The 26,216-nt window shown below is 38.8% G+C and overlaps 1 protein-coding gene across 3 annotated transcripts in view; it reads right to left on the bottom strand.

Moving 5' to 3' along the window:
* DYM (dymeclin) overlaps window positions 1-26,216 on the bottom strand; it is a 394,524-nt gene that overhangs the window by 65,684 nt on the left and 302,624 nt on the right. For all 3 annotated transcript variants that reach the window (XM_027526260.1, XM_027526261.1, XM_027526262.1), the window contains 2 exons: window positions 17,730-17,912; window positions 3,571-3,684 (listed from right to left, as the gene is read on the bottom strand). In XM_027526260.1, the coding sequence (XP_027382061.1) occupies window positions 3,571-3,684; window positions 17,730-17,912 (297 nt within the window). The remainder of the gene's footprint in view (window positions 1-3,570; window positions 3,685-17,729; window positions 17,913-26,216) is intronic.

A 26,216-nucleotide genomic window follows, 5' to 3' on the forward strand; every position in this document is an offset into this window, starting at 1 on the left:
CCAACATCCACTGGATCATCGAAAAAGCAAGAGAGTTACAGAAAAACATTTATTTCTGCTTTATTGACTATGCCAAAGCCTTTGACTGTGTGGATCACAATAAACTGTGGAAAATTCTTAAAGAGATGGGAATACCAGACCACCTGACCTGCCTCTTGAGAAACCTATATGCAGGTCAGGAAGCAACAGTTAGAACTGGACATGGAACAACAGACCGGTTCCAAATAGGAAAAGGAGTATGCCAAGGCTGTCTATTGTCACCCTGCTTATTTAATTTATATGCAGAGTACATCTTGAGAAACGCTGGGCTGGAAGAAGCACAAGCTGGAATCAAGACTGCCGGGAGAAATACCAATAACCTCAGATATGCAGATGACACCACCCTTATGGCAGAAAGTGAAGAGGAACTAAAAAGCCCCTTGATGAAAGTGAAAGAAGAGAGTGAAAAAGTTGGCTTAAAGCTCAACATTCAGAATACTAAGATCATGGCATCTGGTCCCATCACTTCATGGCAAATAGATGGGTAAACAGTGGAAACAGTGTCAGACTTTATTTTTTGGGGCTCCAAAATCACTGCAGATGACAATTCCTTGGACAAACTGTTAGCACTTCCACCTTTCCACCACAGTCCAAGTCAAGTAATAATTTAACTGATCCTTCTGCTCTCACAGTCACATTACAATCTACTCTCAACACATCAACCAGAGTGATCCGACCAGAATCAAAACCCCACCATGCCTCTCCTCTTCTTACAATCTTGCCCTGGCTCCCCATTCCACTGCCCTGCCCCACCCCTTATCATCTCTGTTTACCTTCTGCTCCTCTCCCCTTGTCCACACAGTTCTAGCTGCTTTGTTCTCATTATTTCTTCAACATGCTTGGCATCCTCCTGGCTTTGGGCCTTTTCAGGAACTGCTTAGGATTCTACTTTGAAGCAGCACATCTAATTTGCTCACCACCTTTTTTTTTGGTTAAAGGTTGGCTATACCATTCTCTGTTAATTCTACAACTTTCTCCCACCACATCCTCACTGGCACTCCCAAACCCTCTTAAGTCTGCTTGATCATTTCTTTATTTTTCAGAGCATCTACCACTCTAGATCATTTTGTTATTTATTACATCATGCTGATTATTTGTTGTCTCTTTCCACCTGCTAAACTACAAGCCCTGAAAGGGCAGGGATCTTTGCTCACTCTGTGCCCAGGCACTTAAGAGCGACAGCTGTCACAGAGCAGATGCTTGATAAAGGCTTGCTCAGGGTTGGTGGAAGCTGTGGCAAGCTTTAACCTAATGTCACACTCATCATCACTTATCATCGCCCCCTTCTCCTGAACTCTCATTCCCATCCTGCTCTGGACTTTCTCTCCCGTGATCCAACCTCCCGTGCCCCACACTGCCTTTTCAAACCCTGACTTCATGGTTATTATGTCCTGCGAAATTCTCAGTCCCTGCACTGGATCTTCCGTCTCTCCTTCTCACCTCTTTAACAAGAACCTGGTTCGCCCCTCAGGACTCCCAAATCCCTGGAGCCTTTGAAAGTAGAAGCTGATGGTTCTTCACACTCCCTAGTCTTCAGGGCCTGGAGGTGCAGCTGGTGTCTTCTTTGTTTTCACTGCTGTTCCTTGGCTGTTGTTCCTCTACTCTTAAATACAAAGCTCTGTTCATGTGAGGCCAATATCAGCTTCTTCTCTTCCTTTTACCTGCCGCATGCTGATTCCTAGGCCACTCTATTTACTGTAGTGTTTGGCTCAGTCTTTCTTTCCCCCCACGACTTATCATCCTGGGTTGACTATGATGCCCACATGTATGGCCCATGGTTGACTTCAAATCCATTAACTGGCTCCATTACACTGACTTCCGTTTACATCCATATCATTTCAGTCCCCTGCTCACGGCTGAACCCAGGCCATGTTGTCATGGAGATCTGCTCCTTGTGAACATCTGCAGTCTAACTATACTGCTCTCTAATCACAATTTCCATGACTTCTACTTCACTGGTTCTTTGATCTCATTCAAATCCCCCTTCCCTTCACTCCTCTGCATTATCCTTTCCTTACAGTCTTTTGATTGCAACACTTCTTTCTTGACTTTCCTAAACACCAGGATCCATCACTTCCTGTGAGTTGCCACTCTAATCATCATGCCCTGTAAAATGGCATAGTTCAAATAAATTCAAAAAGGTAAGGAAAAACCTGAGAGACCTCAGATATCTTACTTTAGGTAAGAGAGGAAATAACATGAATTTTCTACACTTACGGACTTGTCTGGAAAGAGAGTCAAGTCAGAGCTGGAGGGTCTGGTGAACTGTGATCAGGTTTTATGTCGCTGCCACATGCTGGTCCATTTTAGTTGAGGAGCAAACCCCCCCACCCCGCCCTCTGCTCAGCACTGTGAGAGCCGCAAGGCTGTCTGCGGACAGTGGGACTTCCGCAAGTGATCATGACTAATGTGCTGCTGCTTGACAAACTCTGTTGTTGTAACTGAAAATACTTTCATATCCTACAATGTTCATTAAGCAGCAGTTCCAGTGATACTGCTGCAAAGCACAACCCCCAAACAGTAACTTTGGAAAGAAGTCAGTTGTGACCAAACACTATGAAGAAGGCCAAACATTCACTATGATACCCTGTGTGTTGTTCATTTAGGAATGAGCACTCTAAAAAAAAAAGGAGGTAATGAAAGAAAAAATTAAAAGAAGTATTAAGGTAAAAATAGGCGACAATGCCGTACATTCACGCATTTCTCCCTAAATATCCCCTTTACATCTTTTCTTGTGGGAAAATTAGTCTTGAAATATGAGTTTTGTATCATGAGATTGCCTCAGGTTCACATTTAGTGCACAGATTTAAATGTTTCCTCTAAACACTGTATTTCCCCTACCTCTTCCATAAAATACTCCTCTTTTTGTAGCTACACCCAGGTACACGGTGAATAATGTGGTGATTACGAGTATGGACTTGGGAGCTGAAGACCGGGGAATGGATCTCCTAGTTCATTAATTCCCTAACTGTATGACTTGGGGTAAATTACTTAACCTATCTTTGTACCAGATTCCTCATCTGAAAATTAGGATGATTAACACTACTTACCCTCAAAGGGCTGTTGTGAGGATTGATTAGTTAATATATAAGACACTTAGAGCCCCCAAAAGCACTGAGTAAACACTGTGTAAGTACTAGCTACCACTGCAGCTAACAGATCATCATTATATCACCACCACACCACCTATCGATCAACCCTTGATGATACACACAAGACTGAATTTATTTCAGTGGGTTAAAAAATAAGGTGCTCCTTTATTCATAGTATTTGAATTACTCATAGTATTATGCAGCGGTTACTCATAGGATATGTATGCAGTGCTGAAGACAGTCCTTTTGGGACTTCTTTTGGAAAACTATCAGAATCTTTCATCACAGCTCTGCATGTCAGTGTACAGGAGAGTAGGCAATATTTAGAGCTTTTCCCAGCACAAGTGCTGGGTAAGTAGTATGATTCTGAATAGAGCCTACTCAGACAATAACATTTACATCAATAGAGACAACAGTATGTTTCTTCTCCCAGTCCTACCTTCAGCCTGTCCTTGGGCAGCGCGACAACCCCTTGCTTGATGATTTCCAGGACTCGTTCCACTGACAGCTCAGCTCCAGCTTGTAGCAACCTTGAGCTAAAGAAGGTGATCACCTGGAATGCAAAGTGTTATTTTTTTAAACAAGTAGATACATGAGATATATTTTCAGTAGATACCTTTCTCACATGGTAGTCAAATGATCATTGTTCCACTTCTTAGAGTGACCTGGCTTTTAACTCACCCGCTCTCCTAATCAGTCCTCTCTATAAAGGCTTTGATGGCTGAATCAGAGCCAATCCCCTTAATATTCAGGGTTGATTATCCATTCTGTGAATTAAGTAGGTTCCTCAATTCTGAGCTTTCTTGTGCTAACCCACCTTGCATTTATATTTCATTTAGAGAGAAGCACTCATCAGAAGGCAGGAAGAAAAAGCCAAAGCTTAAAATCTGTTAATATTGAGGCTTAACAGTAACTGTAAAAACAAGTCTTAGGAAGAAAGGAATTTGAAACTAATGGCTAAAATGATGTTTTGGGGATTATTTATCAATTTAATTTATCCACAATACTCTTATTGCTGATCACCAGGGAAAATCAATAGCAAGCTATAATTTTTTTTTTCTTTTTTTGGTTTCATGTCACAAAACAGCCTGAATGAACTATGTAGCAAGAGGCTAAGATAGTAACATTCTGGAAATAACACTGTCTCCTAACAGTTGTCATTAAAAACTAAAAGAATATCATCATTTTTTAGGAAATCACTTACAAACAATGTTAATAAATCAAGATGACCATGGGTCACTTTTTATTTAAGAGCTATACTATACACTATAGACAAGAGATACCTGCAAAATATAAACATTTATGTTGTTTACAAAGTTGAGTATTTCCATTTACATGCTTTCTATTTTATAGGTAAGATACTTTAAGTTATTAAGAATTATTTCCAATTTTTTTTCTAAATTTTCTTTCAGGATTATTCTCCTAAATATTAATTGTTCAAATGCACAATCAGTTTTCTCCTAACCATTCTGGTGGGGAAGGTGCATGATATGACATAAAAGCCACTGAAATGGATTTATTCTGGAAAGCAGAGATCCAGCTAGAGCCAGAACCTTAACAAGCTTGTGCCTTGAGGGACGGTGCAGTGAGTGAAAACAAAGGCAGCCAATGCCTGGCTACACTGCTGTTGATTCCAAATAAATCGTCTCTTTATCCCAGGCAGTTTGCTGGCACCAGCTCCTTTGCAAGTTGCTTATTTTGTCCATGACAGGTTGCTTTTCAACATGTGCCTATGGCTGTTGTTTTTTCCAAGTCAGATTTTAAGCTCTTTAGGGGAATTCTGGGATAAAATTTTGTTCACATAGTCACAGCAGGTACTGAAACTGATTTTTATAAATCATAATTGTCTTTATTTTTAAATGGGCATTTTGTATGTGTAAAATAAGTAAATTCAGAGAAAACGTTTTTTTGATTTTTGGTTGTACCTCAAGTTTTTGTGTTTTAATCAATACACTGATGATACCCTTGACAACTTATTCAGTGGAAGAGATATTCAGAGAATTTATAAGGAAACAGATGATATTTTGTGTCTTTAAAAAAGATGCAGTGTGTAAAAAAGACAAAGATGCAATGTAACTGGGGGACTAGACACAGATCAAACATGTACAAGGAAATGGACTTAGACATCATGGTAGTGTACACTACAAATTTCTCAAAAAGTCAGAGGCCTAGTTTGGGTCCTGCCTGTGATACTTACTAACAATGTGACACCCAACTTCTTCCAGATGTAGAACTGTGGAGTGGTTGGGAGCACCTATCAGGTGTCAGATAGCTTGGACTTAAATCTCAGCTTTCCTTATAAACTAAGGCAAGTTATTTAACATCTCCATATCTGAGTTTCTTGATCTATAAATATCAGGTATGGACCTGTCATATACTGCCTTTACTATGTGAGGTATGTTCCTTCCAAACCTACTGTGTGGAGAGTTTTTAATCAAAAGCAGATGGTGAATTTGTCAAGAGTTTTCGGCATCTATTGAGATAATCATGTGATTTTTATTCTTCAATTTGTTTTTAAAGTTGCGTATCATACTGATTTGCAGATTTTTGAACTATCCTTGCATCCCTGGGATAAATCCTATGTGACCGTGGTACATGACCCTTTTAATGTTTTGTTATGTTCAGCCTGGTAATATTTTGTTGAGGATTTTTGCATCTATGTTCATCAGTGATGTTGGCCTGTAATTTTTTTTGTGATGTTTTTGTTTGGTTTTGGTACCAGGATGATGCTGCCTCACAGAGTGAGTGCAGGAGTGCTTACTCTGTAATTTTTGAAATAGTTTGAGAAAAATAGATATTAATTCTTCTCTAAATGTTTAGTAGATTTCACCCATGAAATCATTTGGTTTGGATTTTTGCTTGTTGAGGGTTTTAAAATCACTGATTCAATTTCATTACTTGTAACTGGTCTGGTCATATTTTCTATTTCTTCATGGTTCAGTTTTGGGAGAGTGTGTGTTTCTAGGAATTCGTCTATTTCTAAGTTGTACCTTTTACTAGCATACAGTTTGTTTACAGCAATCTCTTATGATCCTTTATTTCTGTGGTATCAGTTGAAACTTCTTTTTTGATTCTTATTTTACTGATATGGGCCCTCTTTTTTTCTGGCTAAATCTGGGTAAAGGTTCACCAATTTTGTTTATCTTTTCAATGAATCAACTCTCAGTTCCACTAATCTTTACTATTTTTTTTTCTGTCTCTATTTCAGTTACTTATTTGAGAATTTTCCTGTTTCCTGAAATAGTCTTGTATTGTTAGAAACTACCCTCTTAGAATTGTTTTTGCTGTATCCCATAAAATTTGCATAGGTCATAGGATCATTTCCATTTTCATTTGTTTCCAGGATTTAAAAAAATTTCCTCTTTGATTTCTTCAGTGACTCTTTGGTTGTTTAGCAGCATATTGTTTAGTCTTCACATGTTTATTGGAATTTTTTCCTTCTGGTTGATTTGCAGTCTCATAGTACTCTGGTTGGAGAAGATGCTTGACATGGTTTCAGTTTTCTTAAATTTACTTAGAGTTGTTTTGTGAGCTAGCATGCTATGTATCCTGGAGACTGTACAATATGCTCTAGAAAAGAATATTCTGCTGCTTTTGGAAGAAAATATTCTCTATATAATCTATTAAGTCCACTTGGTCTGAAATGCCATCTAAGGCCAATGTTTCCTTACTGATTTTCTGTCTGAATGATCTGTCCATTGGTGTTAGTGGGGCTGCACAAGGTGATTTCAAGATGAAAAGATGACCCCTGCAAATGCAGTGGGTTGTATTATAGGAAAAGAACTCTGAGCTTGGGGAACACAAACTCTTATAATGGTCAGTATGCAGGTCTCCCTTTTGTTCTAGAGGGAAACACAGACATGCCCCCAACCTTTCCCCTAACTGATACCAAGTATCTGTACAACTTGCTCTCTACTTCTTTCAAGTCTGAGCTCAAATGTAGCTTCTCAGAGAGGTCCTCTCTGACTTTCACTCTTTAGATCTGTAATTTCACAACCCTATTCCAAATAGTACTCATTATTCCTCCTTTTTTTTTTTTTTGACATAGCAACTCGTAGATATTGATGTCATTTACAGAGCTAAGGAAGACTGCAGAAAAAAAGTTGATTCATTTTGTGTTTGACTTTTTTGGGGGAAGAAAATCATGAATTCTCATTTAACCTTGTTTAACATTTGTGGAACTGTTATATAGGCAACTGAATGTGCTAAGGCAACTAGGTTTTCTATATTTCCAGGTCTGGAAATATAGAAAACATAGTATAAATTTTACACTGTCCAGAGACAAAAACAGTTCTTGCCTTTACCATACCACAAAACTATTGTTGTTCACTGTCTCTGTCCTCTACTAATAGTCAGCCATGACATTTCTTTCATGCCCTCTCCTGTTTGGTGTGGTATTTCTATTTTGTCCTGTTGCTTCAATTCAGCCAGATCGTATCATCTTATGAGTTAGATGCAGAGGCTATGTGCTAGTGGCTAATGATAATTTGGCTACCTGAAACGCACATGTATAGCTCCTTCTGCAGAAGTTGAAAGTACTCCAAAGTTAGTCACTCCTGTCTCAGACATTCACTATTGCTTAATGTCTTAATAAAAAATATCAACTCTCAACTCCCTGTCAGCTAAAAATAACAGTAGATTCATAGTCTCCTCTACCAATACTTTTCAAGGTTAACTCCATGAAAGAAGAAACAGCAAAGGTTTGCTTAAGCCAAGATTTCAGGAGCATTTAGGCGAGGGTAGGAGAAGGTAAAGTGCTGAAAGAGGCAAAAAGTGGGAATGTTATTTATATCTTTATCATGGCATTCTTTTCAAAATATGTAAAAAGAGTTTAAAATGATTTTGAATGAATTTCCAGCGTGTCCAACACTATTTTGGATGACAGTATTCAACAAAAAGTTGTTGGAAAATCTGCTCATTTAGAATCTTATTTACGTTTATCCAAGTGAACACTGAAAATATGGAGTTTATAATGAGAAGACCTGGATTAAAGGCTGAGTGATTTACTAGCTAAGTGACCTTGAACCAACAATTTCACCTCGAAGCCTTGCTCTGCCTCCCTCATGGGGATAATTTACAGGTCAAGTGAGATAGGCATATGCAAATAACCCTCAGTGATAAAGCAAACATGTGATCATTATTTAAGAGGATGACTCTATTATTTATTTATTTATTGGCTGTGCTGTGTGGCTTGCAGAATCTTAATTCCCCAACTCGGGACTGAACCTGAGGCCTGGCAGTGAAAGTGCTGAGTCCCAACCACTGGCCAGGGAATTCCCTAAGAGGATAATTCTTACATGGAGATCTGTGTTAAAAATCACCTAGGAAGCCTTCTCGCAGCCTGTTGGTTTCCTTATCTGTAAAGTGAGATAATAGTAACTAGTTTACTGATTTAAGAGGAATAAAAGGGTAAAATATGTAAAGGTACTTAAGTCTTATTCCCAGCACTTAACAGAGACTCAAAAAATGTTTAGGCATAATTTATCTAGTTTTAAGAAGTGCACAACAGCACATAGCCAAATGTTTACCCTGAGGTTGCATTTTTCACTGAATACAGTTGCAGTGTCAATAAGCAGTCTATTCTAGTGACAAGGGCAGGATATAAATCTAGTTTAACACTCGCTTTTATTTCTACTGGCTTATATACTGTGAGAAAAACAGTGAGGGCCCTTCTATTTCTTCACCTTGACTCTGCTTTTTGCTTCTTCCAAAGGAGACTAAGTTTCAGATGGATGTAGTTTAAGTCCTTTGCATGGTTCTTGTATGTCCTTTCAAGAAAAACATGGTCCTTCAGGGTTATTTTTAAAGTGTCAATAGCTGGTTACTTTACTTATGGAGTAAAGACTGATTTGACATCACTGGAAGTTAGAAGGAGAAAGTAAATTTCCAGGTTTGTTTTCAGACCTTTTCAGGTAGTGAATAGGCAAATCAATGAGAAACTGGAGGAACATTTAGTGAATGGTGATAGTAATCAGGCAAGATGATTACAAACAAGGGTTTTTTTTTTAATCAAACTGCCTTGGTTTGAGTTCTGGCTTTATCACTTTCTGAATGTGTGATCATGAGCAACTTAAAATCTTTCTAAGCTGGCTTCTTTATCTGCAATTGAAAATTAAAATGAAATATACCTCACAAGTTTGTTTTTTAATGAAAATTAAGAGACATAATACATGTAAATGCTCAGCAAGCATGCTATAAAGCTAGCAGTGCTAATGATTAATAGAAAAGGAACAAATGGTTTTTGATGTGGTTTAAACATTTAACACTAAATAATCCAAACAATGTGTTGAAACATGATCATCCATCACTGATTACAGTTACGAACATAGGAAAAAATAAATTTTGAGTTAGTCTTTTAGCAGAAAGAAAGAGAAAAAAATGGGTTATTATGAAAAGAGGTATTGGTAATTAAAGGGAAAACATTTCCTTCCAATACACCACAGATACAGTTTATCTGACATATGTTGTACACAATTCAAGTGACTATCCAGAGGAAGAAAACAAGAGTGGAAAGCGGGGAGAGGGAGGGAGGATGGAAGGAAGCAAAGGATAAAAGGAGAAAAAAGACAAGAAGGAAAGAAGAAAGAAACTGAAGTCAGAGAGGTCCAGAGAAAGGCAAAAGTTATGATAGAAAGGGGAGGAGTTTGCCATAGGGCAGACTGAAAACAATTAGGGTGACACAGGTTAGAAATATGGAAGTTAAAAAAGGATATATTGGACAGTTCTATAATTCAAAGATCTGGATAAATCTTGGAAAAAGCAGGATATTCTCCACCCTGGAACGTGAAAGAGATACATTTATAAGTACTCTAAGAAGATATTACTTTAGTACTGCATTGCCCTCTCCTAAGTGGAATTCGTAGACCCAGTTAGACATCAAGAGACCCAAGAGTGCAACAGCCATTCTGTTTACTTTGTATACACTTGAAATCTTTTATAATAAAATGTTTTTAAAATTAAAAAAAAAAAAGTATAATAGGCTACAGTTCACATAAGATTAAAAGGATACAAGATCAAGAAAAAGAGAATGTGAACAGCATAGTCACAGGCTTTTGTTTTCACTGGGAATGCTCACAGTAGTCTCAGGGCTACTCTCTGACCCTCAAATGCTAGTGCTGATGTGAGAGAAAGAGACTACAGCGGGCAGATCCAACAGCCACCCAAGCAGGGAAGCCAGATACCAAACAGAAACCAATACCCTTTGTGACACTCTCAGCTTCTAGGTCCCTGAAAAGGACACGCCTGGCTGTGAGTTTTTTTTTTTTTTTTTTCACTCAGGGACGCCCAAAGCTATAGTCCTTCTAGCCCAGACTCAACTTACCAACCAAATGTCATTTTATTATATTCTCATTTTGTCACGGAGAAGGCAATGGCACCCCACTCCAGTACTCTTGCCTGGAAAATCCCAGGGATGGAGGAGCCTGGTAGGCTGCAGTCCATGGGGTCGCTAAGAGTCAGATACGACTGAGCGACTTCCCTTTCACTTTTCACTTTCATGCATTGGAGAAGGAAATGGCAATCCACTCCAGTGTTCTTGCCTGGAGAATCCCAGGGATGGGGGAGCCTGGTGGGCTGCCGTCTATGGGGTCGCACAGAGTCGGACACGACTGAAGTGACTTAGCAGCAGCAGCAGCATTTTGTCACAGGAGTATTACTGAATTAACACAGCTGACATTCTACCTTCACCAGATTTCCAAGGAACAGAGCTAAAAACAGATTAACCCAGGCCAATTTTCCACGTAATAGAGAAAAGGGTTTTGTTGAACCTTTACTCGTATGCACAATGAATCGTAATCTCAGTATTTTACTCCCCAAAATGGTACTAGCAAGAACTATAAATGAATTTGGACAAATGCATCAATAGGCTGGCTAGAACTGGCTTTTTACTTTATTTTGGCTGCACCATGTGGCTTGGAGCATCTTAGTTCTCCGACTATAGATCAAACCTGTGCCTCCTGCAACGGAAGTGTGAAGTTCTAACCTCTGAACTGCCAGGAAATCTCCAGAAGTGCTTTTTAGCTATAAGCTAGCCTGTAAAGTTTGTCTTCATAGAGAAAATTGATTTCCTCTTAACACTGTGATTGTTAAGACTGCTATGAGCAATACACTATTAAGAGGAGTAAGAAGGGCTCTGCCTTTCCTATTCAGAAACTCTTTCTGGATAGTTTTTTTGAGAATTGGGATTAGAGAAGGGACTGCACTTCCTGGAGACTCTCCCTGGGAAAAAGTAGACTCTACTTTTTCCATGGAGGTAAAGATCTCTTGGTGCCTGGGTTTTCTCATCGAAGCACAGACTCTAACATGCATTCTTGGACCATAAACTAGACTACCGAGTTGTTAAAAAGAATCTAGCCAACAGAAAAAGGTAGGAATAAGCTGTGATGGATGTCTCTCGGACAACCGTTTGTTTCATGATCCTATTAACAATACTTGTCAATTTTAAAAGGAGATGCTCTTCTGGTTAAACCCAGACTTAACAAGCAGGACATGGGGCCAGAGAAGAAATATTTGAGAAGTGGCCTGAGGATGCTATCACACATCCTAAGTATCAATATATCTACATACCTGTTCATAATGGTGAGAATTTAATTACAAATCTTATATGTCAAGTTTAACTTTAAGATATAACCATGCTCATTTGAAATGATGTTTCAGCTTTATTCTAACTGCAAAGATGACAATGGTTCTCAGCTGCCCCAATTTTGTTAATGAAATCTAAATAATACTGATAGTAGTTCAGGAAAATGACAAGCATGTGAATGGCAAAATAACCTGCTGTAGCTGCAACTGTCAGGTATATAGCTGAGGCAGCTTAAGGAAAGTCCATGAAAACACTAACTAAACTGACAGTGAAGAGTTTTAGTTTTTATTTCTGTTTACCAGCAATCATTACACGGCAGTGATAGGGAGCAAATCAATGAACAGATCTGCAAGAGTATACATAGTGGTATTTAACTAAACTCAGTGTAATTGTGTGGATTCCAGAGTATTTAGCAACTCATAGAACTTATGTGTTAAGAGTCTGGAATGGGAGCTTGGTTATAGTTCAAAGCTGGTTTCAATTAAGTACCTAACAAGTACACAAGACTCTACTGGGATGAGCAAAAATTAATCTACTTGGCTTATGAGAATGGATAGAACTGTTCTTAAATATCTTAAATGTGATCAGAGTCCATGCATCCATCTATGTATTGCTGTTATCCTGGAAGAAGCCAGGAAGTTTACACCTTAGAGGTCACTCTCACCCTCTTTTCCCCATCCTCAATATTATGCAGTCTCTTTCTACCTCAGCTTTTAAAACCCTCACAGATGGATGCACAGACCCCAGGCAGGAGCTTGGAGGACACTTACTATGAGGAAACTGGGTCTAAGAAGTAACACTTAGTGATACCAACATGAAGGGGCTTGAAAAGAAATGGCCATCTTTCTTATAAAAGTTTCAGAGAGGAAACAGCAGGAGACAGAGAAACAACCAGGAAGAAATAATTAAATGAAAGCTCTGAGCATGAGTTTCTAGACTAAAAGGACCCTCTAAGCACCAAATACAACTGACCAAGGCACAGCAAATCATGAAGTTTCAGGACACAGTAATAGAGAGATCCCCAAAGCTTCCCAAGACAACAGTCATATATTAAAAAAGAAGAAAAACATTTTCAGACATTAGAAACTAAAAAAATTAAAAAACCTATCTCACATATATCCTTTTCCCAGAAAGCTACAGTAGTGTAAGCTCTACCAATCTGAAGCAGTAAACCAAGAAAGAGGACTTCACAGGAGCCAAGATCAACCAAGGGGACAGCTGAGGGAAATTCTGAGAAGGTTCTGCAGTTGGGCAGGAGAACCAGAGTCCAAGCTGGCTGGGGCTGGAAGCAGTTCTCCAAGAAAGGAGTAGGACTGAGAACTGATGTCTGACTATTCTGAGAGGAGTTTTAAAGTTATGTCAGAAAGTTTGTATTTGTGTTAGTGACTGGATATTTGCAAAACATAATGAAGACAGGTCTAACAACATAACGAGAACATAACTAGAACATAACTAGAACAAAGAATCTACATAAAGATAAATAATTCAGCAGAAAAACTGGCAAAAGACTTGCCTAGGCATCACACGAGGAAACCCAAATGAAAACCACAGTGAGGTGCTGTTACAAAAATGACAAAACTAAGGTCCACGAGGATGTGAAGCAACAGGAATTCTACACACCACCGGTCAGAGAGTAAAATGGCAGCATCCCAGGTAGCACTAGTGGTAAAGAAATCATCTGCTAATGCAGCTTAGATGTTAACAGATGTGGTTTGATCTCTGAGTTGGGAAGATCCCCTCCAGAGGGGAATGGCAATCCACTCCAGTATTCTTGCCTGCAGAATTCCAAGGACAGAGGAGCCTGGGTGGGCTACAGTCCATAGGTTCGCATAAAGTTGGATATGACTGAAGCAACTTAGCAGAGCACATACATAACAAAGGAAATGGTCCATGTTATGCAGCAATTTCACTATGAGGTGCACACCCTGGAGGAAGGTATGCACCTGTGCTCAGTCATGATGGAAATAACTGTACATATTTATACTCATGCAATAATTATTTAAAATCTTCCTAAATTTAAGTAAATGATATGCAAATAGCTGACTCACTGGGAAAGTCCCCAGTGCTGGGAAAGATTGAGGGCAGAAGGAGAAGAGGGCGTCAGAGAATGAGATGGCTGGATGACATCACCAATGCAATAAACATGAACTTGGGCAAACTTCGGGAGATGGTGAGGGACAGGGAGGCCTCGCATGCTGCTGTTCATGGGGTGGCAAAGAGTCGGACACGACTGGGTGACTGAACAACAGCAAATTTAAGTAAAACAAGGACAGGGATGGTAGTTCTTCAGCTTCCTCTTGTGCACAGCAACTGTGAACCTGATGAGCTATACAACAAATATCTGTGGAATCAAATCGAACTGGGAAACATTAATATAGCAATAGAAGGCTTAGCAGAAAAATCTTTTTAAAAAGAACAGGAAGTGAAGGTTCACAGAACTGTGAAAAATGTTCAATCACACTAATTATGAAAGAAATAAAAATTAAAAACAATAATGAAATACCATTTTTAATACAAAATAGCAAATCCTGAAATAAATATAATACTCAAAGCTGTAAAAGTAGTGAGGTAGATCCTCTCATAGGTCACTTACAGAAGTAAGAGATGATGCACAGACACATGAGTTGTACAATACATCTAGACAGCAATTTGACATGGGGTGAATCTCGAAGATACAGACAACTCTGACAGTAAGAACTAGTACAATTTCAGTTTAAGACTACACCAACAACAGAACTAAAAAAGGTGAGCTATAATTTATTTAGAAGCTGTTAATTATGAATTAATTACAAAATATTACAAACAATCAAATAAGCAATAATGGGGTAAGGGTTAACATATTTTAGGACCTCCATAATCCAGGTTAATGTTGTTCAGTCACTAAATTGTGTCTGACTTTTTGTGGCCTCATGAACTGTGGCATGCTCCTCTGTCCTCCACCGTCTCCCAGAGTTTGCTCATATTTATGTCCACTGAGTGTTGATACTATCCAACTATCTCTCTCTCAACTGCCCCCTTCTCCTCCTGCCCTCAATCTTTCTGGCATCAGTGTCTTTTCCAAAGAGTCGTCTCTTCGCATCAGGTGGCCAAAGTATCGTAACTTCAGCTTCAGTAACAGTTCTTCCAACGAATATCCAGGGTTCATCTCCTTTAGGATAGACTGGTTTGATCTCCTTGCAGTCCAAAGGACTCTCAAGTTTTCTCCAGCATCACAATTTGAAAGCATCAATTCTGCACTCAGACTTATTTATGCTCCAACTCCCACATCTGTACATGACTACCAGAAAAACCACAGCTTTGACTACAAGGATCTCTGTCAGCAAACTGATACACTGTCTAGGTTTGTCATAGCTTTCCTTCCGAAGAGCAAGCGTCTTTTAACTTCATGACTGCGGACACTGTCTCTCTGGAGTGATTTTGGAGCCCAAGAAAATTAAATCTGTCACTATTTCCACTTTCCCCCCATCTATTTGCCATGAAGTGATGGGACCAGGTGCCATGATCTTAGTTTTTTGAATGCTGAGTTTTAAGCCAGGTTTTTCACTCTCCTCTTTCACCCTCATCAAGAGGCTCTTTGGTTCCTCTTTGCTTTCTGCCATTAGAGTGGTATCAACTGCATATCTGAAGTTGCTGATATTTCTCCTGGAGACCTTGATTCCAGCTTGTGTACATTTTGCATGATGTACTCAGCATAGAAGTTAAATAAGCAGGATGACAATATACGGTCTTGTCATACTCTTTTCCCAATTCTGAACCATTCAATTCGTCCATGTCTGGTTCTAACTTTTGCTTCTTGATCCACATACAAGTTTCTCAGGAGACAGGTAAGGTGGTCTGGTATTTTCAACTCTTTAAGAATTTTCCACAGTTTGCTGTGATCCACACAGAGGCTTCAGGGTAGTCAATGAAGCAGTAGTAGATGTTTTTCTGGAACTCCCTTGCTTTCTCCATGATCCAATGAATGTTGGCAATTTGATCTCTAGTTCCTCTGTCTTCTCTAAATCCATTTTGTACATCTGGAAGTTCCCGGTTCACATACTGCTGAAGCTAACTGAAGGATTTTGAGCATTACCTTATTTGCATGTGAAATGAGCACAAGTGCATGGGAGTTTGAACATTCTTTGGCATTGCCCTTCTTTGGGACTGGAATGAAAACTGATCTTTTCCAATCTTGTGGCCACTGCTGAGTTTTCCTAACTTGCTGACATATTGACTTTAATGGCATCATCTTTTAGGATTTGAAATAGCTCAGCTGGAATTTTGCCACTTAAGGCCCACTTGACTTCATATTCCAGGATGTCCAGCTCCAGGTGAGTGACCACACCAGTGTGGTTAATCAGGTCTGTAAGATGTTTTTTGTATGGTTCTAATGTGTGTTCTTGCCTGGAGAGTCTTGGGGATGGTGGAACCTGGTGGGCTGCTGTCTGTGGGGTTGCACAGAGTCAGACACAACTGAAGCGACTTAGCAGCAGCAGCAGCAATGCGTATTCCTGCCACTTCTTCTTAATCTCTTCTGTTTCTGTTAGGTCCTTACCATTTCTGTCCTTTGTCATGTCCATCTTTGCATGAAATATCCCTTGATATCTCCAATTTTCTTGAAGAGATTTCTAGTGTTTCCCATTTTATTGTTTTCCTCTATTTCTTTGCACTGTTCACCTAACAAGGCTTTCTTATCTCTTCTTTTTATTCTCTGGAACTCTGCATTCAGTTGGTATTATCTTTTCCTTTCTCTTTTGCCTTTTGCTTATCTTTTTTCCTAAACTATTTGTAAAACTTCCTCAGACAACCACTTTGCCTTCTTGCATTTCTTTTCCTTTGGGACGGTTTAGGTCACTGGTTCCCGTACAATGTTACCCCAAGGCCAAACTTGCCTGTATATCAGGCATCTCTTGACTTCCTACTTTTGCACTGCGATCCCCTATGATGAAAAGGACATCTTTTTTTGGTGTTACTTCTAAAATTATTGTAGGTCTTCACAGAACCAGTTAGTTTCAGCTTCTTCAGCATCAGTGGTTGGGGCATAGACTTGGATTACTGTAATGTTGAATGGTTTGCCTTGGAAATGAACTGAGATCATTCTATCGCTTTTGAGGTTGCACCCTAGTACTGCGTTTCACTTTTTTGTTGACTATGAGGGCTATTCCATTTCTCCTAAGGAATTCTTGCCCACGGTAGTAGATATAACAGTCGTTTGAATTAAATCCGCATTCCCGTCCATTTTAGTTCACTGACTCCTAAGATGTCAGTGTCCATTCTCGCCATCTCCTGCTCGATCACGTCCAGTTTACCTTGATTCATGGACCTAACATTTCAGGTTCCTAAGAAATATATTCTTTATAGCACTGGACTTTACTTTCCCCATCAGACACATCTACAACTGAGGGTCGTTTCCACTTTGGCCCAGCTGCTTCCTTCTTTCTGAAGCTGTTGGTAACTGCCCTCCATTCTACCCCAGTAGCATACGGGACACCTTCCGACCTGCAGGGCTCAGCTTCTGGTGTCAAATCTTCTTCCCCTTTCATATGTCCGTGGGTTTCTCCAGCAAGAATACTGGAGTGGGTTGCCATTTCCTCCTCCAGTGGACCACGTTTTGTCAGAACTCTGCACTATGACCTGTTCCTCTTGGGTGGCCTGGCACAGAGTGGCTCATAGCTTCAAGCCCCTTTGACATGCCATGACAAGGCTGTGATCCATGAAATAGAGGTTATATATTATTAGAATGTGAGATTTTCAAAGAATTAATATCACAGGAAAATGTGTTAAGTAAAAATAGCAGAATCCAGAACTATTAAGATATAAAATATGATCTCAATTCTCCTAAAGACATATATGTGCATGTATATATATATATGTGTCTGTATATAATACATATACACATGTGGAAGGTGACAATTGTTGGAATAGATGGCAAATACAGTTAAAATTCAAGAGACTATTGTAGGTTTTTTTTTTTCAAGTTTTGTTAAACTTTCTCTGTTTAAAAAAGAATAACAGTAAATATCTCCATTTACACTTACCAGATCAATATTTTGCATGATATCCTGAAATGAAGGATGAGTTCGAAATTGTTCAAAGAGATCTCGTTTGTAAAGAAGCGCATATACCAAGTTTGGATTGTGATGAAGAGAATTTGTCAGGCAGGAGTTGATGATCTCTAACATCATTCGAATCACTTCTTCAATGACATTTAGGTCTTGTGCCTGATAAAGAAAGAAAATCCCCATAAGAGTCAGTATTTTCCTCCTTGACATAGAATTAATTAGAATGAGGGCAACTGCTTTACAATTATAACAGCATTGGAAAGATCATGTACAAGAACTCTTCAAGATTATTTTTGTCAAGAATTTTTAGAGTTAAGTTTATCAGTTACTAAAGGATTTGAGTTATAACTTTTGAACTAAATATGGTGATAATCATAAATTTCACATTAATAAATTTTAGACTTTCTAATCTAAAAGAAAATTTGGAGCTTTGATTAATAGATCCTCATCTGTACTCTTATCAGTGTACCACCTTAAATCACTAAACTTGCTCAATATAAAGTGATAGTAGAGTCTTATCAATTCCAAGAAGAATTTCTAATTCGGAATATGACCTCACTTTTCTACACTGTCATTCAATGTTCATATTTACAGATAAACAGCCTAATGTTTTGTTTCTGTTTCCTGAGAGGTAATAGTCTTTGGGAATCTGAATGTGAAATAGTACATAGAGCAAAATTCAAGGTAAGTAATCAACACATCTCTTGAAAGAAAGAACAATGGAAGGCAAAAACATAGGTGAATATGACACTTTCCTTCTTCTGAGTTTTCTAAATTATGTTTGACAGTTGGGGCAAAAATTGTAACACTGATGTGGCTCTCAATGGATGCAAAGGAACACCTAAGACAACTATATTATAAACCAAGGAGAGCAAAGGAATTTAAAGAGAGGATACTTTCTACCTCTCATTTGAATTGGGAAAATGTCAACACTACTAGATGCAGCAAGTTATGTAAGTTATGTATGTAAAGGGTCTAGAGCAAATCCATGCAAAGAGATTACAACAATTAAGATCTGAACAACAACAGAGTGGATTAAAAATACATGATGCAACTACACGCTATCTACAAGAAACTTCAAATGTAACTCACTTTAAATAAAGTTAGATTGAAGGTAAAAAAATGGAAAAAGATATAACATGAACTATTAATCAAAATAAAGTAGGAATGACTTATTATGAGGTAAAATACACTTCGCATCTAAGACTGCATGGCTTACAAAATAAAAAATATTTACTATCTGGACTCTGGTGGAAAAGTTTACCACCCCGATCTAGCACACAAAAAGGTATACTTATTTCCATACAATTTACCTCCACCTGTATTGTTTTATGGCACCCCACTCCAGTACTTTTGCCTAGAAAACCCCATGGACAGAGGAGCCTGGTAGGCTGCAGTCCATGGGGTCACTAGAGTCAGACACGACTGAGCGACTTCACTTTCACTTTTCACTTTCCTGCATTGGAGAAGGAAATGGCAACCCACTCCAGTGTTCTTGCCTGGAGAATCCCAGGGACGGGGAAGCCTGGTGGGCTGCCATCTATGGGGTCGCACAGAGTTGGACACGACTGAAGCGACTTAGCAGTAGCAGCAGCAGTATTGTTTTAAGAACATCCAGCAACAAATCAACATTTATGGGACAGAAAAAAAGGAAAGCAAAATCAATGTGCAAGGGATAAAGTGGCCCAGTGGATAAGAAACACCTGCCAATACAGGAGACATGGGTTCTAGCATGTGGGAGACCCCACATGCTGCGGAGAGGCAGCTAAGCCTGTGTGCCACAACTCCTGAGCCTGCACCTTGGAGCCCGCGAGCTGCAACTACTGAAGCCCACGTGCTCTAAAGTCCTGCTCCGTAACGAGAGGAGCCACTGCAATGAGAAGCCCACATGCTGCAGGTAGAGAACAGCCTCTGCTCACCGCAACTAGAGAAAACCTGTACGCAATAACGAAGACCACTGTAACCAATAAATAAATTAAAAAAAAAGATAAAATATTGCTATTTACCTCCTGAACAAGATCAAAGGAGGTTAATACACTTTAACTTCTCCTTGAACAGAAAAGTGCTGACCCCATTCTTCCTTGTTTTGTTACAGTTGCTTAGGTTTTTAATTTCATGTTTTTAAAAAAAACCCATAAATTGGTTTTAAAAAAATCAGTACTCAGGCCAGTTTTCATTCCAATCTCAAAGAAGGGAAAATGCCAAATAATGTTCAAACTACCACACAACTGCACTCATTTCACATGCTAGCAATGTAATGCTAAAAATCCTTCAAGCTAGCTTCAACAGCATGTAAACTGAGAACTTCCAGATGTACACGCTGGATTTAGAAAAGGCAGAGGAACGAGGGATCAAATTGCCAACATCCACTGGATCACAGAAAAAGCAAGATCATTCCAGAAAAACATCTACTTCTGCTTCATTGACTACACTGAAGCCTTTGACTGTAGAGATCACAACAAACTGGAAAATTCTTCAGAGATGGGAATACCAGGCCACCTTACTTGTCTCCTGAGAAATCTGCATGCAGCTTAAGAAGCAACAGTTAGAACCAGACATGAAACAACGAACTGGTTCAAAATTGGGAAAGGAGTATGTCAAGGCTGTATACTGTCACCCTGCTTATTTAACTTATATGCAGAGTACATCATGAGAAATGCTGGGCTGGATGAAGCAGAAGCTGGACTCGAGATTGCAGGGAGAAATATCGATAACCTGAGATGTGTAGATGATACCATCCTTATGGCAGAAAGTGAAGAGAAACTAAAGAGCCTCTTGATGAAAGTGAAAGAGAAGAGTGAAAAACCTGGCTTAAAACTCAACATTTGGAAAACGAAGATCATGGCATCCAGTCTCATCACTTCATGGCAAATAGTTGGGGAAAAAATGGAAACAGTGATAGACTTTATTTTCTTGGGATCCAAATTCACTGTGGACAGTGACTGCAGCTGTGAAATTAAAATACGCTTGCTCTTTGGAAGACAAGCTATGACAAACCTAGACAACATATTTAGAAACAGAGACATTACTTTGCCTACAAAGGTCCATATAGTCAAAGCTATGGTTTTTCTGGTAGTCCTGTACAGATGTGAGAGCTGGACAATAAAAAAGTCTGAGCACCAAAGAACTGATTCTTTAGAACTGTGGAGCTGGAGAAGATTCTTAAGAGTCTCTTGGAAAGCAAGGAGATCAAACCAGTCAATCCTAAAGGAAATTGATCCTGAATATTCACTGGAAGGACTGATGCTGAAGCTGAAACTCCAATACTTTGGCCATTTGATGTGAAGAGCCAACTCACTGGAAAAGACCCTGATGCTGGAGAAGATTGAAGGCAGGAGGAGAAGGGGATAACAGAGGATGAGATGGTTGGATGGCATCACTGACTCGATGAACATGAGTTTGAACAAACTCCGGGAGATGGTGAAGGACAGGGAAGCTTGGCATGCTGCAGTCCACTGGGTCACAAAGAGTCGGATAGGACTGAGCATCTGAACAAAAAGTCAGCGGTTAACTAAGTTGACATATGGATTTCAGTGCACACCACTAGTTCTTGCATTCCGCTTCTCTACAGGTAAACTTTTCTTCTATTTGAAGTACATCCTTTAATAGTGCTTTCAGTGAAGTCCATGGATAATAAACTCTTTCAGTCCTAGCGTGGTTGAAATATGTCTTTATTTTACATTCACTCTTGTATCTCATCTGGGTATAGAATTAGTTACTTCTTTACAAACTTAAAAGATACGTGTTCACTTGATTCTGGCATCTGTTTTTGGCTTTGAGCAGTTTATTATACAAACCTAACTACTGCTGCCCTGTGGAAAAGCATTTTGATAGCCTTTAAGATTTATTTTTCATTCTTTAACACTCTTGAGTTTCACAACCATGTGTTTCAGTGTTGATTTATCTTTATTTATCCTGCTTAGTATTCAGAGTGTTCTTTCCATCTGACAACCTAGTCTCTTCCACAAAGATAATTTGGATAATTTTTTCTCATTATCTTACAGTTTACTAACCGTCTTTGATACTGCCCAGTTTAGAATTTGTCTACTGAGCTTTCAAATCTAATGACTATATTTTTCATTCTAAGCTTTCTAATGAAATAGTTCTGAGTCATGTTCTTGTTTCATTTCATCATTTTTATATTTATTTATTCTTAACAAATACTATATCCTTCATTTATCTTTGAGGATATTAAAAATACTTGAGTACTTTCAACATTATCCTATTAATTTTTGCTTCTTTTTGGATAAACTTACCTTAAACATGATCATGACTATGTTGGCTGTCTTTCTTAGTATTAAGTTAGATTTTAGCATATATTTTGGAATTTTGGTTATGTAGGCTCACTTAGTATGGCTTAATCCCCCCACGCCTACAGGTCATGCAGTAGCTTTCTAGAGCTCCCAGTCTGAAATGAGGTCTCATCATTGGTTTATCAGGGCTGCTGCCATGCAATCACATTAAAGGCAGGATAAGCAAGGTCTGTCACCAAGCCACATCCCCTCACAATAGGCTCAAGGTTCCAGAGTGAGGCTGGTTCTGGGTTTTCCTACCTTCCTAGACACAGAACTTAAGGGTCATCATTAGTGCCTCTACTCAGGCTCTTTTCAGTAAGGGGTCTATTCTACCTCTTAGTTTCTAGCAGGGAACCCGGCACTACCGTGCTGCCTCCCAAGGGCCCCTGAGTGCTGTGCCTGCCTTGCAGCAGCTGAGCTCCCAGCCACTCCTGCCTCCTTCCAGACAAGAAGCTTGGCAGCCTCACAGCTTCAGACCCTGCTATCTGCTTCGAGTGCTTTTTCTATTTCTCGTTGATCAAGAAGTTCCCTCTCTCATTTTAGGGTGAGGCTATATGGTTTCAAGGTTTTTTTTTTTCTAGTTATGGTTCATCTATTACTTTTATGTGTTTGGAGCAAAGAAAAGGGATTAGCCTTCATATTGGGAACTGACAACATAATTGTGATTATAGTTCTCTTGATTGTATTTTCATCTTACATTGCTACTTGAATTAGAAGAGGAGAAAGGAACTCTGAGTTCAGAATTTTCTCTCAAGTTTCTCTCATCTAAGAGCAACCCAGTGAGACAGTATGACTATCATAGTAATACAAGTCAAAACATTAGCTTTCTGCAGAATTTCATGTTCCTAAGTATTCTGTACCCATTTATGTTACATATAACATTAGGACCCTTAAGTCCTAATATAATAAACTTAAATATAAAAAACGAATTACCTATTGATAGCTTACACTTTCTGCTTTCAAACATATTGATAATTTATTCTCGATGTTTTATTAAATAATTTGCTACAACAAACAGGATAATATACTCAACCCCCAAACAGGTACCTGCTCATTTAAACCCAAACCAAACTACTGATCATTTATTTTATCCCCAAGTCAGGTATAGAATAAACTGGAAACTACCTCAATAAGTATACTCCACATTAGGTTTCAATTTACATTCATCAGTCTGACTGAGGCTCCTTAGAAGTTATACTAATTCTCTTATACTTAAAGGAATTACTAGGTATTTTACTTCCTTTTTTAACTGTTTCTGTGACAAGTTCTAATTCTAATGCTATCTTTCAAAGATTGTTTTCAGCTGCAGATTTATAAATTAAATGTCAAGAACAAAGTTTTTCTGACATTACTAAAATTGACTGAAAATATAATTAAAGGAACTAGAGCAAAGACATTTTATACAATATCATATTTTGCCATATTGTCACTCACGCTAGAAAGCATACTGTATATTTTAATGTTGCAAAGCAATTACAAAACAAAAATGAGAAATTGAATGTAATTCAGAAATTAAAAATAAGCTTAAATTAGGGAGTGGTTGATTATAAATTTTCTGATAATACCTATTTTAACATGTAACTCTATAAATCATTTAAATTTTAAATACTATTACAGAAAGAACATAAAGATAACTGCCTTTCCAAAGTGGATAAATTAATGCAAATGTTGTAAGTGCAAAGAATCACATCTCTTAGCTTTAGATATGTGCTAAATCCCATTTTTATTAATTTACAAAACTAGTCCTTTAGGGAAGTGTATAAATTACATTTATATAGTTAACATTTATGGAATAAAATAAAGTTTTTTAAAAAGACATGTTTTCTTTTTTTTAAAAGACACATTTCCAAAAACTAACCAAAATTAGCTTTGTCAGAGATAAAATCAGATGGTTCATTGGTAGAGCAGCAAAATACGTGGAGAATATTGTGTCTTTTTCATTCATGGTATTTTCTTTTTAGTACATACAACTTCCATGCCAGGAATGGATCCCACGTCAAACAGACTTTCTTCTCAAAAAAAAAAAAAAAGGCCAGGCTTATTTTATTGCAGAAAATCTCAAATGTAAATACAAGGGCCTTGAGAAAACGGCCCTTTTCAGATGTTCTGATGGTTTTGTACATGCTGGTAATGAACGGTGAGCACGATCTGTGCTAAGTAGTAAGTTCATGTCAAATGGACAAGCTGGCAGCTGTGGGAGCACCTTACCCTGTCAGCAGCAGTCAGGGCTGCTTCATTATATAAACTTCCTTTTTCTTTTAAGAGGGAATTTATACAGTTAAATAGTTCCAAATCATTTATTTTTAGTTTCCTTAAGAGAAGCATATGTATCTTGTTTGTATTAGTTTTGGGGGGATTCCAAAAGAGTTGTCTAAATTTCCTGCATTTTCAGCAGAAAATAAAAACCTTCAACAAAATTAATGGGACTTGGCCAAAGTGGGGGAGAGTGGGGCGGAAGCTACAGGAAAGACTCTTTTTTTTTAAAGTTAACGTGCAAATGGCCTTCAAAGCTAGTCATTCAGTGATGGAATCTTGCTATCTCTCTGTTGTTAAAATTCACTGGCACACTGCTGAAAAGCTTTGTGACCATGCTATTTCCAGCCAGAACTGGAATTGTCCCAGAATATAGAGATTCTGACAGCAAGAACTAGCTTTCTACTACATACAGAATTACAGCTGAAGAATAATCCTGCGATCAGAGGAAATGATGTGAACCATTAATAACGTGGGGGGCAGGGGGGGAGAAGGCTGAGGCTGAAGAAGGCTGAAGGCTGAGGTCTGGCACCACTGTCTTGGGTAAAATGAAGTGGTCGTTTTCTTCATCCCTTGGGCCGGGTCTGAATGTGGCCCATGAGCCTAAACTAGAATCCTGGGAAGCCTGTTATTTACAGCATGCTTACTGGTGGCGGGAAAGCAAGATAATGGTGACTGCCCGGGGACATGGGTTAACTTTACATGTTTTTGCACACCTGGAAAACAGCCAAAGAACTCCAAAAAAGGAATGTGCTGATTGAAATCCAGCTAGGCTGCAGCCCCCCAACAAGTGTCTACCTTAGCCGGCTACTCACACTGGGCAGCACTGGGGTGTGGAACTGTGCTTCTCACCCCTCCCCCGGCCCTCCCGTTGGCAGAAGAGAGGAAACACACATGGAGCTTTTTTTAAAACAAGGAAATATTAATTAATTCATTTAGGCCATGCCATGTAGCATGCAGGATCTTAGTTCCCTGACCAGGGATCGAACCCAGGCCCCCTGCACTGGGAGTGCAGAGTCTTAACCACTGGACCACCAAAGAAGCCCCCTGAGCTTGGAGTTTTCCATTTTGTTCTTAAAAATGCAGTGTTTTGGGACTTCCCTGGTGCTCCAGTAGTTAAGAATCCACTTTGCAACGCAGGGGACACGGGTTCTATCCCTGGTTGGGTCACTAAAATCCCACATACCGCAGAGCAACCAAGGCAGAGGGCTACATCTATTGAGTCGGCGTGCTCTGGAGCCCGTACGCCACAACTGGAGAACCTGAGTGCCACGACAAAAGATCCCTCACGATACAGTGAAGATTCGGGGTGCCGCAACTAAGACCTGACACAGCCAAATCAGTAATTTTTTTTGAAACAGAAATATTTTATATTAAGGATTAGTATTCACGTCTGCTCTTCTCCAAAATACATTGTTTATTATCAAACCAATGGCCTTCCAGATCCTATAAAAGTAACATCTAAGTAAAATAATTCTCTAGGAAGATGTACTGCTTTTTTTAAAATGACTTTGACAGTTTACTGAGTGCTTCCTATCACCCCACTTTGAGATATGAGAGTCCCAGCTCCATCCGAATTCTGCCAGTAACTAGCTATGTGAGTTTAAGGAGCCACTTAACCTGAGTTGCAGTTTTTTATTTGCGAAAATAAGTGCTTGTGAGATTTTAAAAATCCCTTCCTAGTCTTAAGTCTTAATTTCCATAAAGAATGCAGAAAATACTGAATTCAGAAAGCAAATTTTATTAGACTAACCAAAAATGTTAACTCATAGTAGAAAAATCTTTACAGTGACCTCAAACTTCAGTAAAATTTAGAATTTACTTTAGATTACTGTGGCACCTAAGTGTCACTGTTCACTTAGAAAGGGAAAAGACAAAACAAAACAAACTTTGAGAATAAAAATGCATAGGGCTA

Source organism: Bos indicus x Bos taurus, chromosome 24 (genome assembly GCF_003369695.1).
Source record: "Bos indicus x Bos taurus breed Angus x Brahman F1 hybrid chromosome 24, Bos_hybrid_MaternalHap_v2.0, whole genome shotgun sequence".
Classification (NCBI taxonomy): Eukaryota; Metazoa; Chordata; class Mammalia; order Artiodactyla; family Bovidae; genus Bos; species Bos indicus x Bos taurus.